This window comes from Mus caroli, chromosome 3, assembly GCF_900094665.2.
Source record: "Mus caroli chromosome 3, CAROLI_EIJ_v1.1, whole genome shotgun sequence".
NCBI classification, from domain to species: Eukaryota; Metazoa; Chordata; class Mammalia; order Rodentia; family Muridae; genus Mus; species Mus caroli.
In genome coordinates, this window is record NC_034572.1 from 87,099,545 (window position 1) to 87,112,886 (window position 13,342).

Genomic DNA, 13,342 nt, shown 5'->3' on the forward strand with positions numbered 1-13,342 from the left:
GAAGGAAGGAAGGAAGGAAGGAAGGAAGGAAGGAAGGAAGGAAGGAAGGAAGGAAGGAAGGAAGGAAGGAAGGAAGGAAGGATTACCCAGGTAACTTTGTCTCCATATAGATCAGCTTTTTAAACTTATTTTAATTTTTTTATGTGTATGAGTATTTGGTCTGTATGTACCTCTTCAACACTTACATGCTCTGTGCCCACACAGGCCAAAAGAGGATTTCATATACCACAATGTAACAAGATTTACAGGCTTTTAAGAGCTACCATGTGGGTGCTGAAAATAAAAATACTTCCTGAGAAGGAGCAGCCAGAGATCTTAACTACTAAGCCATCACTCTAGCTCACCTTTTAGGAAGAATTTTTATTAAATGGTATCTTGGGGTTTTAAAAATAAGTTAAGTGAAAAGAACCAGAACAAGAGGCTCTTCTTCTTGAATTGCGTCAGTTGAATACTCTCTTGAGGGGCAATAGGGCATTGGGAATGCAGGTTATAGTGAGTATTGATTTTGTTCTGACAATAATACAGGTATTTTAAAAAGTAGTGAAGAAAGCTGGGTGGTGGTAGCACAGGCCTTTAATCTCAGCACTCAGGAGGCAGAGACAGGTGGATTTCTGAGTTTGAGGCCAGCCTGATCTATAAAGTGAGTTCCAGGACAGCCAGGGCTATACAGAGAAACCCTGTCCCAAAAAACAGAAACAAAACAAAACAAAAAGTAGTGAAGATAATTTTACCCTTTGAATATCATAAGTCTGCCAAACTACATACCATACAGAGGTAGATTTTCTGACATTTAATGACAGTCATGATATGTATTGTGCATCTCTCCTCCAGGTTTGTAGAAGTGTGACTCAAATAAGTGTTATTATGGTAGCAAGAAATCCTTGAGTTGGCAATTAGTTCTACTCAGTTGGAAGGAAGGCGTTACCACTGATATGAAGTTACATGATCTGAACAGAATCCACCAAGGAGGTAAGCCTGAATGGCTACAGGCCTCTATCATAGCACATGGGGGCATCATTTAAGTCCAGAACTCCTCCTAAGCCATCCTTCTAGACCAACTGCTGCCTTGTATGGGTAACAGGATGCCCATTCTTTCTGAGATGGCACATTTCCCATCTGGAACCCTGCAATGAAGTCCTCATATCCTTTGCCTTTCCAGGACAGGACAGTTTCTTCTCCAGGATAATAGACTCCATAGGCTGGCAGGAATGAAGCATCTGAAAGTACAACAGAAGATGGCTTGCATTTTTGAGAAGATTCTTGGCTGAGACTTTCTGAAGGTTTTGGTGTGAAAGTTTACAGAGGATAACAAAACATTACAGAGGATACTTTTGAAGTGTGATTCCCAATAACTTAAGATTCTACCCACCTGGTCAAAAATGGTGCCTGTCCTTTCTTCTGAAGAATTGTAAAATATGTAAAATCAATGTTTCATTTCTGCCACACATCTAAGGCTCCAGGATTTTTTGCAGCACAATTGAGAGAACTGTGAGCCCCAGCTCTAGACATCAAAATGCTTATTCTCTTGCTGTTTTCCTACATAAGCTTTCCTTGGTTCTCAGATGCATTCCCATTGCAATCCATGCTGCCTGCCTCTTAAGGCATGCTCTGTCAAATGTTTTTTATCTTAAAATACAAAGAAGTGGACAGTTTCCATGAGAGGATCTTTTATTAAGGAGAGCATGAACCAGATCTAGAAAGCTGGAGGCCTTCAAGAAAGGGCCTTGGCGGGGGAAAGGGGGGTGGGGAGTGTCCTCAAGACATTCACATACAGGAATCTAGGAAAATCTTAGCCCTCTCAGGCTCCTTTAACAAATGACATCAGGGCAGCTAAGATGCATTTCTCACACATTCTTATAATTCAACTGTTCTCCTAGAGTTTACTCTTCTAATACCATAAAATTAGGGGATAAAGTTTCCACATGTGTTTGAGGGAAATCAAATACTAACCGGAGCTCAGGCTAAACAGTGTTTTAGGGAAGAAGATGGAAGGTCTCTCACACCAGGATCTTATACTAGAAAGCAGATGAGTCTGGTATGCAGCCCAGAAATGACTGAAAGTAGCTTCTAATTAAAATACACCCGTCTTCTAATTGTGTATTACCCAAGGCCTGGCACCATCAGCCAATCAAAGGAATGAGAAACTACATATTGCCCCATTCCACATCCATCCACAGCATTGTCCTGTGGTAGGCCAGGTAGATGCCTATTCCCCTTCCTTGTGAGTACCTTCTTTTGGCATGAAAAGGTTTATGGGCATTAAACAATGCTAGTGAAATGGCCATTGAGAAAGAGATGATGGGTGGGAGTACCTCACTCTCTGAAATGGCCATTGGGAGAGAAACGGTGCATGGGGGTTCCTCAATTTCCAGTTAGCACACTGAACAGCTCTTTGCTTTAATAAGAAACATTGCTGCACATGTCTCTGAAGAAAAAGCAAATGAAATTAGTGCCATAGAAGATAATTTCAAGTGTATGTGTGTATGTGTGGGTGTGTGTGTGTGTATGTGTGTGAGAGAGAGAGACAGAGACAGAGACAGAGACAAAGACAGACAGAGAGAGAGAGACAGAGAGACAGGGAGACAGAGAAAGACAGAGATCTTATTAAGAAATATTTTCTTCTCTAACATCAAATAGTCATTTAGTCTCTGTCACAGGAGAATAAAATATTGGGGAAATATTACACCTAAGGTAAAATATAGTAATCTACATTTTATAAAGGGTTACAACCAGTCATAAACAACCCAGGAACACTTGTTTCTGTTCTAAAGTACAAACATGTTTCATAAAGTTAATGAAGGACCTCCACATAAAACCAGATACACTGAAACTAATAGAAGAGAAAGTAAGGAAGAGACCTAGAATACATGGGAACAGAGGAAAAGTTCCTGAACATAACACGAATGGCTCATGTTCTAAGATCAAGAATGGGACCTCATAAAATTGCAAAGCTTCTGTAAGACAAAAGACACTGTCAGTAGGATAAAAGGGCAACCAACAGACTGGGAAAACATCTTTACCAATCCTATATCTGATAGAGGGCTAATATCCAATATGTACAAAGAACTCAAGAAGTTAGACTCCAGAAAATCAAATACCCCTATTAAAAAATGAGTAACAGAGCTACATAGAGAGTTCTCAGCTGAGGAAACTGGAAGGGCTGAGAAGCACCTAAAGAAATGTTCAACATCCTTAGTCATCAGGGAAATGCAAATCAAACCAACCCTGAGATTCCACCTCACAGCAGTCAGAATGGCTAAGATCAAAAACTCAGGTGACAGCAGATACTGGCAAGGATGTGGAGAAAGAGGAACACTTCTCCATTACTGGTGGGATTGCAAGCTGGTACAACCACTCTGGAAATCAGTTTGACAGCTCCTCAGAAAACTGGACATAGTACTACCTGAAAACAGAGCTAAACCACTCCAGGGCATATACCCAAAAGATTCTCCAACATATAACAAGGACACATGCTCCACTATGTTCATGCCTTATATATAATAGCCAGAAGCTGGAAAGAGCCCAGATGTCCTTCAACAGAGGAATGAATACATAAAATGGAGTACATTTATACAACAGAGTACTGCTTATCTATTAAAAATGATGAATTCATGAAATTCTTAGGCAAATGGGTGGACCTAGAAAATATCTTCCTGAGTGAGATAACCTAATCACAAAAGAACACACATGGTATGCATTCACAGATAAGTGGATATTAGCCCAAAAGCTCTGAATACCCAAGATACAATTCACATACTACATGAAGCTCAAGAAGAAGGAAGACCAAGTGTGGGTGCTTTGGTCCTTCTTAGAAGGGGAAACAAAAGGAGAAAATAAAGAGACCAAGTGTCGAGCAGAGACTGAAGGAAAGACCATTCAGTGACTGCACCACCTGGGGATCCATCCCATATACAGTCACCAAACACAGACACTATTGTGGATGCCAACAAGTGCATGCTGACAGGAGCCTGATATAGCTGTCTCCTGAAAAATTCATCCAGAGCCTGACATATACAGAGGTGGATGCTCGCAGCCAACTATTGCACTGAGTGTGGGGATCCCCAATGGAGGAGTTAGAGAAATGACTGTAGGAGCTGAAGGGGTTTGCAACCCCATAGGAAGAACAACAATATCAACCAACCAGAGTTCCCAGGGTCTAAACCACCACCCAAGGAATACACATGGAAGGACCCATGGCTCCAGCCATATAGGTAGCAGAGGATGGCCTTGTCAGGCATCAATTGGAGAAGAGGCCCTTATTCCCTTGAAAGCTTGATGACCCAGTGTAAGTGAGTGTGAGGGCATGGAGGCAGGAGTGGGTGGATGGATGGGAGCACACATTCATAGAAGCAAGAGGAGAGGTGATGGAATAGAGGGTTTCTGAGTGGAGGTGAATCAGGAAAGGGGATAACATTAGAAATGTAAATAAATAAAACATCTAATAAAAATAAATAAATAATTTTTAACATGGTCTATTTTGCACATTTTTTAATTTGTTTTTTTTTGTGGGAGTTTCTGCATGTATACCTATGTGCCACATATGTATTTTGTGTCTAAGAGGTCAGAAGAGGCATTGAATCCTCTAGAGATGGAATGAATCCTCTGGAGATGGATTGCAAAGAGTTGCTAATATAAATTGGATAGTAGGAACCAAATCTAGGGCTTCAGAAGCAGCAATAAGTACTGCTAAGTAATGAGCCAACTCTACAGCACTATTGGTCAAGTTCTTTAGTAGCTTTTTTTTTTCCATTACAACTGTAGGTAACAAATACTCAAGGATAGTTTGCAAGATGATTTAAGTAGATCAGTCTCACATATTAAAAGTTATAATGAGTTGTTCTCATCAAACAACTGTCAACACAGCGCAACCTCCCTCTTCACCAGAAATCCTATGATGAGATGTCTGAGTTCCATGAGATCTTTATGGGGATTTCTATCATTTCGACAGGGTCTTGGGTCTAATTTGACATTTTTTACCTACTCTTCTCATCATTGAAGTTCAATAATATAGTCACTGGCTACATCCAGATATGACAGGATACTGTGGATTACATATATGGTGAAGCAAGGTTCACACCAAATGCCATGCACTAAAGCTTGATGACATTACACATAGGTAGATTACAGCATGGGATATATGACTCTGTGTGTATTAATATTTTCACCTCTTTCCTAATAGATCATAATCAACACAAGAAAAAGATATCATAGTAACCCATGCTATGGCTTCACAGACAAGACCAAGGCCCAGAGCTTATATTTAAGAATATGAAATGAATAAATATGGTAAAGGTGGCTGAAGAACAGCCCCATATCTTCTCATTCCTAGCCAGACCTGAGTGAAAAGTCAGAGACATCAATATTTCCTGACTCTCTACTGATGGTAATTGTACGAGGATCATGGAAAGATGATGAATGGATTGTCCTGGCTCTGTCATCTCCTCTGCTATGAAAGCAGCAGCATGCTTGGGCTGTGCATCACACATCCACCAAGGATAAAAGGGCTGCTGCCCTGGACCATTCAGTCACAGCCTCTTCAACACAGCCTTCTTCTCCTGCCTTTGCGGTATCTGGTGAGTACCTAACTAGGGACAGGGCCTCAGCTAAGAAGGTATAGAGATGACAAACTGGACTTGACCAAGGTGAAAGAAGCAAGGGTATCAAGTGTGAAGGCAGCAGGAAGTGGACCTTCCAGGGACCAAAAGAGAAGGAAGAAAATAGACAGGAGCCTGTGTGGGTACATTAGGACCTGTGACACACCAGAATATTAGATCTCAGCATGGCCTCCCCTCTCCTAAGAGGTATACATCAACCCAGAGGATTCTCCATAGGGTTATTATCCCATTACCTTTATTTGCGACTTTTAGCAGAGAGCTACTTAGAAGTATCAATATCCCTTCCTGCAAGTAGGGCTAAAAGGAAGACAATGTCTTACAAGTCAAAATCAGTTACCCTTTGCCTTTGTAAAAAGATCATTGTTCTGAATCCATTTACTAGGGATGCATGCTGATCTATCTGATAGTCTTGAGAATGTTGTATTCACATAGATGTATACTTCCACATTGCTGTTTATTTCATAGAGATCTTGGCTTTGAAAGCAGATCCACAATAAGAGGCAGGTATTTGACATACTAAGTCAGTAGACATTCACCAGAAGCTTCTCCCTATAATGTTTCTATCCTACTCTTCTAGGTCCAGTTCCCTCCGAAATGTCCTGCCAGCAGAGCCAGAAGCAGTGCCAACCTCCTCCCAAGTGCCCTTCCCCGAAGTGCTCCCCAAAGTGCCCCCCAAAGAGCACAACACAGTGTCTGCCTGCAGCCTCTTCCTGCTGTGCTACAAGCTCTGGAGGCTGCAGTATCCCCAGCTCTGAGGGAGGCTGCTGCCTGAGCCACCACAGGCGCAGGTCCCACAGATGCAGGCGCAGGAGCTCCAGTTCCTGTGACCGTGGCAGTGGTCAGCAGTCTGGGGGTTCAGGCTGTGGTCACAGCTCTGGGGGCTGCTGCTGACCTGGAACATGATGCTGAGACAAGACAGTCTGGAGGAAACAACATCCCAGGGGTCAAGGAAAACCCAGCTAGTCTTGTTTTGTCTGATCCTGGAGAGTCTTCTCTGCCTGTCTGATGCTCACTGCCCTTATTCCCTTCCTTCTTGTGGAATGCATGTGCTCATCCTTTGTTTTGACTAGAATAAAGGTTCTATCCCCACCACACTAGTGTGTCACTGTCATTTTTCCCTGTCCCTCCACAGGTGGCAGATATGTGCCCTTCCCCTCTAACCCACAAATACAGCAATACATAATCCACAAAATGAAAAAACAATCATAGCTCTACACAGGAAGAGTGGAGGGGTCTATCAGACATGTTAATGTTCACTCGGGCTTAAAAAGCAGAGGAGGAAATGGGCAGGACTGGAGTCTCTAACAAGGAATGGTATGTCCTATGACATGTAAACTGTATATTCATCTCAAAGTAGAACCCTAAGACTACCTTGCTGAGCTACTGTCTGCTTTGATGAGTGATTTCTAGCATCTAATTAGTAACACTGACTTTGCAGTTAGGTAAGTATTCAAGTAGAGTAGCCAGGTCTTTTTAAGTAGGGATGTTGTGGTTTTCTGTGGAGTGTCTAAAAACAGCCAGAGACAATTTTCTCCAATAAAATAAGCTTGGAGTCAGGAAAATGCAAATTAAAAACCACCATTAGTTTCCCTCTCACAAATCTTGGCTGCGATAAAGAAAATAGATGATAACATATCAAACCGGTTGTAGGGAAGAGTAACTGTGGTGGAAATAGAAATGATGAAGGCACTGTACAAGTCAGAATGTAAGTTCCTCAACAATCAAAACCAAAACTACCATGTAACTCAGCCATATTTTTCTCTACACGGACACAGAAGAAATCCTATCCAACCACAGAGATGCTTATACATCCATGTTTATTGCTTATCCATTTACATTAGCAAGGAAATGGAGTCAGCCTAGGTGCCCATAAAGAGAAGAGTGAATAATTTAAAAATGTAACATGTTTCACAGTGGAATTTTACTTACCTGTAAAGAAGATTGAAATTGTGAAATCTGCTAGAAAAAATGAATCTATAATATATCATATGAAGTGAGGTCACCCAGACTCAAAAAGACAAAATCTGCATCTCTCTTATATGAAGATAGTTTTGATGTTTGTGTGTATGTTTTTGAAAGAAAGGAGTGTGTGATAGGTTTAAACTGAAAACCTAGATCAAGATCATGAAATAAGAACAAGACCTGTTAAGGAGGAAGGGCAACAAAAGGAGACACAACATGAACGTGGAAAGGAAAGTAGGGAGTTGAGAGGGGCAAGAGCAGAGCACGTGTCAGGGAGAGGAAGAAAGAGAATGAGATTTTGTTGGGCTTTTTAAAATATAATTAAACATAAACCTTTGTGTTCTAATACAAACTTTAACTAAGATAATATTGTGCTTATGATGAATGTTGTTTGCATTTTATGAGTAGAACCCAGAATAGCCCTAAACATCCTACAAGTCACAGGCTAGCACTTGACAATATTCAAGGAATATCCATTCCAAGATACCAGTAACACAAAGACTGAAAACTTACAAATCAGGAAAGAAGTAAAGAACGATGGTATAGGAAGTACAAACACAACAAAACTCTAGCAGAGAGGTCAGGTGAGGAAATGAAATTAAACAGAGTTAGTCAGGAGAGCAGACAGAGCTGATGATTTAGAAAGTGAGACAGTAACAAGTATGAATAGCAAGCAGTTAGAAAAAGGGAGGAGGGGAACAGAGAAATGCTGGTCAGATTATGGATTTATTTAACTGTCTGGTCAATAGTTCCTTAGAGCTTCTTGTGTGAGGAACTCCTAAGAGACTCTCAGCTCTGTGAGTAACCTGTAAGGTCATTTCTCTGAAAGGCCACACATCTTATAGTGGGGAAACTGCTTTGTCCCAGGACCCAGAAGGCACAGCTTATAAATCAATGCTCTTGGCCACTTGGCACTTGACCCTCACTTGAGATTTCTAAAGAGCTCTGCAGAAACAATGATCTTTTATTTAGCCTCTGTCAAGTTGATTTTTATTCTTATCTTTAAATTTTTGTATTTAGAACTGGTATCCTAATATATGACACAAACCCGTCCTTAATGATCTCGCTCTCACATTTGGAACTTAGAATGTTGGATCCTTCACTTGTTTCATCCATTTGCCAGACTCTAAAACTTACTACTGTGAAAGAGCAGTCCACCAAACCCAGGAAACTATAGAGGTTTATCAAATATTAAAACCAAGGCTGGAAATTTTCTGATTACTTCCATTCCAAGATCCAAGAACTTGGGGTGGGTTTTTTTTTAATCTTTATAATTTAATGAAGAAAATACTTCTCAAAGAATGGTATGAGATAATCTGGCCAGGTACTTTTGGGACCCACTCTCTAGAACAACCCAACTTCCTAAAGTGCCATGATTAAATCTATGACAAGATTCTCACGACTCAATACTGGAAAAAGTGTTGGGTTTCCCTTCATCCTGGGCCAGAATGCTGTCAAGTCAATGATAAAATATGACCACAAGCAGTTCACAACTGTAGGTCAAGCTGGGAGCTGCGACCACATATATATTGTCCTGCTGTGAACGGAAAACCATAAACCCAGAACCAGTGAACACCCAGGACCTCCAGAAAGCAGAAACTGAAAACTACTGTGTGTATTCGTGACTGTAATTCATGTTCTATGTGTCTGATTAAGGATCGGAAGGAAATGTATCCCTAATGTTAAGAGGAAAATTTAACCAAGCTGATATAAATGCACTTTTGCATGCTGTGACTACATTTATGTCAACAGCACTGGCGTGTGTACAAAAATCACTGCTTCATTTATTTGCTATTAATCAGCTGATCTCCTTTCTGTATCCTAACCCAAATGAGTTAGCGCCTTCTGTGACCTATGTGTGAAGCTTGGAGAAATACAAAAAGGTAGAATCACAAGTTGTTTAGGAGATGTTGATTAGGTCTTTATATAATATCTGAACTACTTTGTACTTTTCACCACACAGTAGCATTGTCTATCCCAGAACACCCATACCTTAAGACAGTCATCACCCATAGAGATCAAGATTTTAAGTCAGGGACACTGGGCTCCTCGTTGAGTATTTTTACTGAGAGAATTATTCTCCTCTTATGATACATGAAACTTTACTTTCAGATATGAGTTATGTGTGGAGAGTCAGCTCTCTAGAGACCTCACTCCTTCTGGGTTTCATGTATTACTCTCAGGGCCCCAGAAACAGCTACCCTCCTCCTCCCCACCCCAACCCCACACCTTTGGTGGGGTGGAGTTCCTCATCCCACTGTTTCTTCTGCATTTCAAACACTGTCATCTCTGACAGGCTACTGACCTCATCTCAGGCACTCCCAAGTGACATTAAATGACAACATCCCATCACATGAGGCAACAAAATACTGATACCTGTGAACTCTTACCTAAACCTGATTACTCCTCAGGTGTTCATCTGTGATCTTGTCACTTGATGCAGTGACTTATTTACCTGACTGTCCCGTTACACAGCAAGTTATACAGACAGGACTGCACCATACCCATTTTTTGTTAGATGTGTTTATCACCTCATGGGTTAAACATCTATCACAGTAATCTGTTGTGTAATATCAGTTTGATTTCTGTTTAAATATAGAACACTACATGAATTTGCATGTCATCCTTGCATGGGGCCTGTTGGTAATCTTTTCTGTATCATTCCAATTTTAGCATATGTGCTTCTAAAAGCAAGCATTATTTTTTAAATGAATAAAGAAATCAGGGCCAGAAAGATGCCACAACAGTTTAAGACCACCAGCTGCTCTTCCAGATGATCCAGGTTTGGATTCCAGCATCCACATGGTGCATCACAATTATCTGTAGATAAAGTTCCAGGGCATTTGACATTCCCTTTTTGCCTCCATGTACACTGTACACATGTGGTAAATAGACAAACATGTGTACAAGTGAAACTACAATACACATAAAAAATTTAAAGATAAAAAGACAAGGAAAAAGTAGTTTTAAAAGAAACAGGGGGCTATCAAGATGGTTCAGTGGTTAAGAGCACCGACTGCTCTTCCGAAGGTCCTGAGTTCAAATTCCAGCAACCACATGGTGGCTCACAACCATCTGTAATGTGATCTGACACCCTCTTCTGGAGTGTCTGAAGACAGCTACAGTGTACTTACATATAATAAATAAATAAATCTTTTTGAAAGAAAGAAAGAGAGAGAGAGAGAGAGAGAGAGAGAGAGAACAGGAAGAAAAAAGCCCTCAGTGAGGGTAAGAAGCAAATACTTGGAAGGCTTTAAAGCACTTCTCAGGGAACTTTTATGCTTATTTCTCCTTTCCCTTCTTCAAATAGACATTGAGTATATGAACAAGAAACATGGGATCTGGTGATAATCTCTGTGGTCCTGGACTCTGACTCCTGAATCTTTCCCCAAGATGTTCATGTAGATACTCAAAGTGCTAAGCATCAGTCACTAAGGTGCCCTAGTGGCAGCTCCAGGCAAAAGTTCTTGGGTCTCTGGATGTTGCAAACATGTGAGGAGTTGTAGGTAAGAGTTTTATTGTAGAAGGGCAGGAGTGGTGATGGGAAGGCCTCCACCTCCTGACTGGCTGGAGACTAGTGCCAGGGAAGATTTTGTCTGTGAATTAGAGGACAAAACACCCAGGAAATCCCATTCTATAACTGTGGCTCTTTCTCTTCCTTTCATGTGATTTGTTGGGGAAAAAAAAGAAAAAGAAAGAGGTTCCTCACTTCAGATATGGACACCAATAGCCAATTAATGAAATAATTCTCCCAAAGTTTAGCTTTGCAAACTAATATTTATTGGGCTTAAAGGGCAGATGGATCATCACAATGCCCACCCAGCATTGGTGATGACTCATGAAAGCTGAATATTCTAAGCTCCTTGTGTGACTTTCAGGCAGCTCCAATGGCTGCAAAGTCTCATTCCCAGCAAACATCACTACATATATAAATCTTGGAGAGGGGTTTTGTAAATTCTGGAAGTTTCAAGAATTTCTGGCACCTTGTATGGTGTTTATTTCCTGGGTTTTGAGCCTCAGAAAGAGCTGTGAAATAGTATGTGTTCATGATATTGAGAGGTACACAGGTTTTTTGTTTGGTTTAATTAGCTTTGTTTGTTTGTTTGTTTGTTTCCCTAGTGCCTACCCTGCACCTCAGCTGCATGTTTCTCTAATCTATTTCTGAGTATCACTGCCCACTAGCAGCATGTTCAAGTAACAGGAGCCGAGATCAAGAAAAGCCACAGAAGAGAGATTAGATTTTAGACCCTCACAGAAGTTCATGAAAAGTTTTCATGAACTTTTCAAAACTTTTCAAGGGTGTTTAAGGAGTGATAGGAAGTTTAGAAACACCATTCTTTCTAGTGTTAATTTCTAAATATTTACACATTTTTCTTAGCACAAATCAGATGAGCGATGCCAACAAAGAGCGTTTTGGTAAAGAAGTCTGGAAAATATTGCACACTGTAATGTCATACTTGCCACCTCAAACATGCCAAACATGACTGACAGGCTTGCCCTTCTCCATCATTCCCTTTGCCTTGCTAAAACCCATTAGATTACATTTTCAAAATTAGCCACTATTCCCTTATTTGGCCACTTCCTCCTCCTAACACTAACTACCAACCTCCAGTTATCACAGTTTAAAAACCAACAATCAAAGAACCCCTTTTGCCTGCCTTAATTAAAATGTTCAATCAAAATTGAATACCTCATCCTAACACTGGGTTTCTCCTTCTGATTTTATAAACTTCCATTAGCCTATGGACCACTCTCTTCCCTTTCTATCTGGAGGCAGTCCTTGGTCATCATCCCTAGCCCCTGCCCAGCACAATATCCCTGTTTCCTTTGTTCCTTTATCCCTTCTCCCTAGCTTCTAATTCCTGTCTTTGTCCCTTACTCCCTGTATTGGCCAGTTTTGTGTGTCAACTTGACACAGGCTGGAGTTATCACAGAGAAAGGAGCTTCAGTTGGGGAAGTGCCTCCATAAGATCCAGCTGTGGGACATTTTCTCAATTAGTGATTAAGGGGGAAAGACCCCTTGTGGGTGGTGCCATCCCAGGGCTGGTAGTCCTGGGTTCTATAAGAGAGCAAAATGAGCAAGCCAGGGGAAGCAAGCCAGTAAGTAACATCCCTCCATGGCCTCTGCATCAGCTCCTGCTTCCTGACCTGCTTGAATTCCAGTCCTGCCTTCCTTGATGATGAACAGCAGTACCGAAGTCTAAGGTGAATAAACCCTTTCCTTCCCAACTTGTTTCTTGGTCATGATGTTTAGAGCAGGAATAGAAACTGTGACTAAGACACTGCCTGACCTTTTTTCCACTGAGACAAATAAATTTCCTCTGTCCTGAGATCTTTGTCTTGTGTTGTCTTGAACAACACAAATCCCTACAACTAATATATTGAAAAGGAAGAAACTATCAGACCAACAACCTAACATCCATTTTTAAGACACTGAAGAAAGAAAAGTAAAGAAAGCTCAAGAATTTAAAAAAAACAAGGAAATGTGGTATTCTATATTATCTAGAAGAGCAAAAAATATATATATAGCCCAAATGTCAACTAATAGGACACAGAAAGGATATTAAAACAACAAGAATAACTCTATAAAGCAAGAAAATGAAAGTATTACCCATAGGTTTTTTATCGTTGAGAATAGTTTTTGTTATCCTAGGTTTTTTGTTATTCCAGATGAAAGAAAGAAAGAAAGAAAGAAAGAAAGAAAGAAAGAAAGAAAGAAAGAAAGAAAGAAAGAAAGAAAGAAAGAAAGACAGGAAGGAAGGAAG

The 13,342-nt window shown here is 40.6% G+C and overlaps 1 protein-coding gene and 1 non-coding gene across 2 annotated transcripts; one reads left to right on the forward strand and one right to left on the reverse strand.

The window, feature by feature from the left end:
* Positions 1-6,197: 6,197 nt before the first annotated feature.
* LOC110292014 (late cornified envelope protein 3D-like) lies at positions 6,198-6,698 on the forward strand. The gene has a single exon (XM_021159177.1). The coding sequence runs from the start codon at positions 6,210-6,212 to the stop codon at positions 6,504-6,506; it is 297 nt and encodes a 98-aa protein (XP_021014836.1). The 5' UTR covers positions 6,198-6,209; the 3' UTR covers positions 6,507-6,698.
* Positions 6,699-10,166: 3,468 nt separating this feature from the next.
* Positions 10,167-10,271, reverse strand: LOC115030681. Its single transcript, XR_003836286.1, has one exon. It is a non-coding gene; the product is annotated as a U6 spliceosomal RNA (small nuclear RNA).
* Between the last annotated feature and the right edge of the window lie 3,071 nt (positions 10,272-13,342).

Excerpts from the sequence above, each read along its gene's own strand:
- LOC110292014 (XM_021159177.1), top strand. The coding sequence starts at position 6,210 with ATGTCCTGCCAGCAGAGCCAGAAGCAGTGCCAACCTCCTCCCAAGTGC.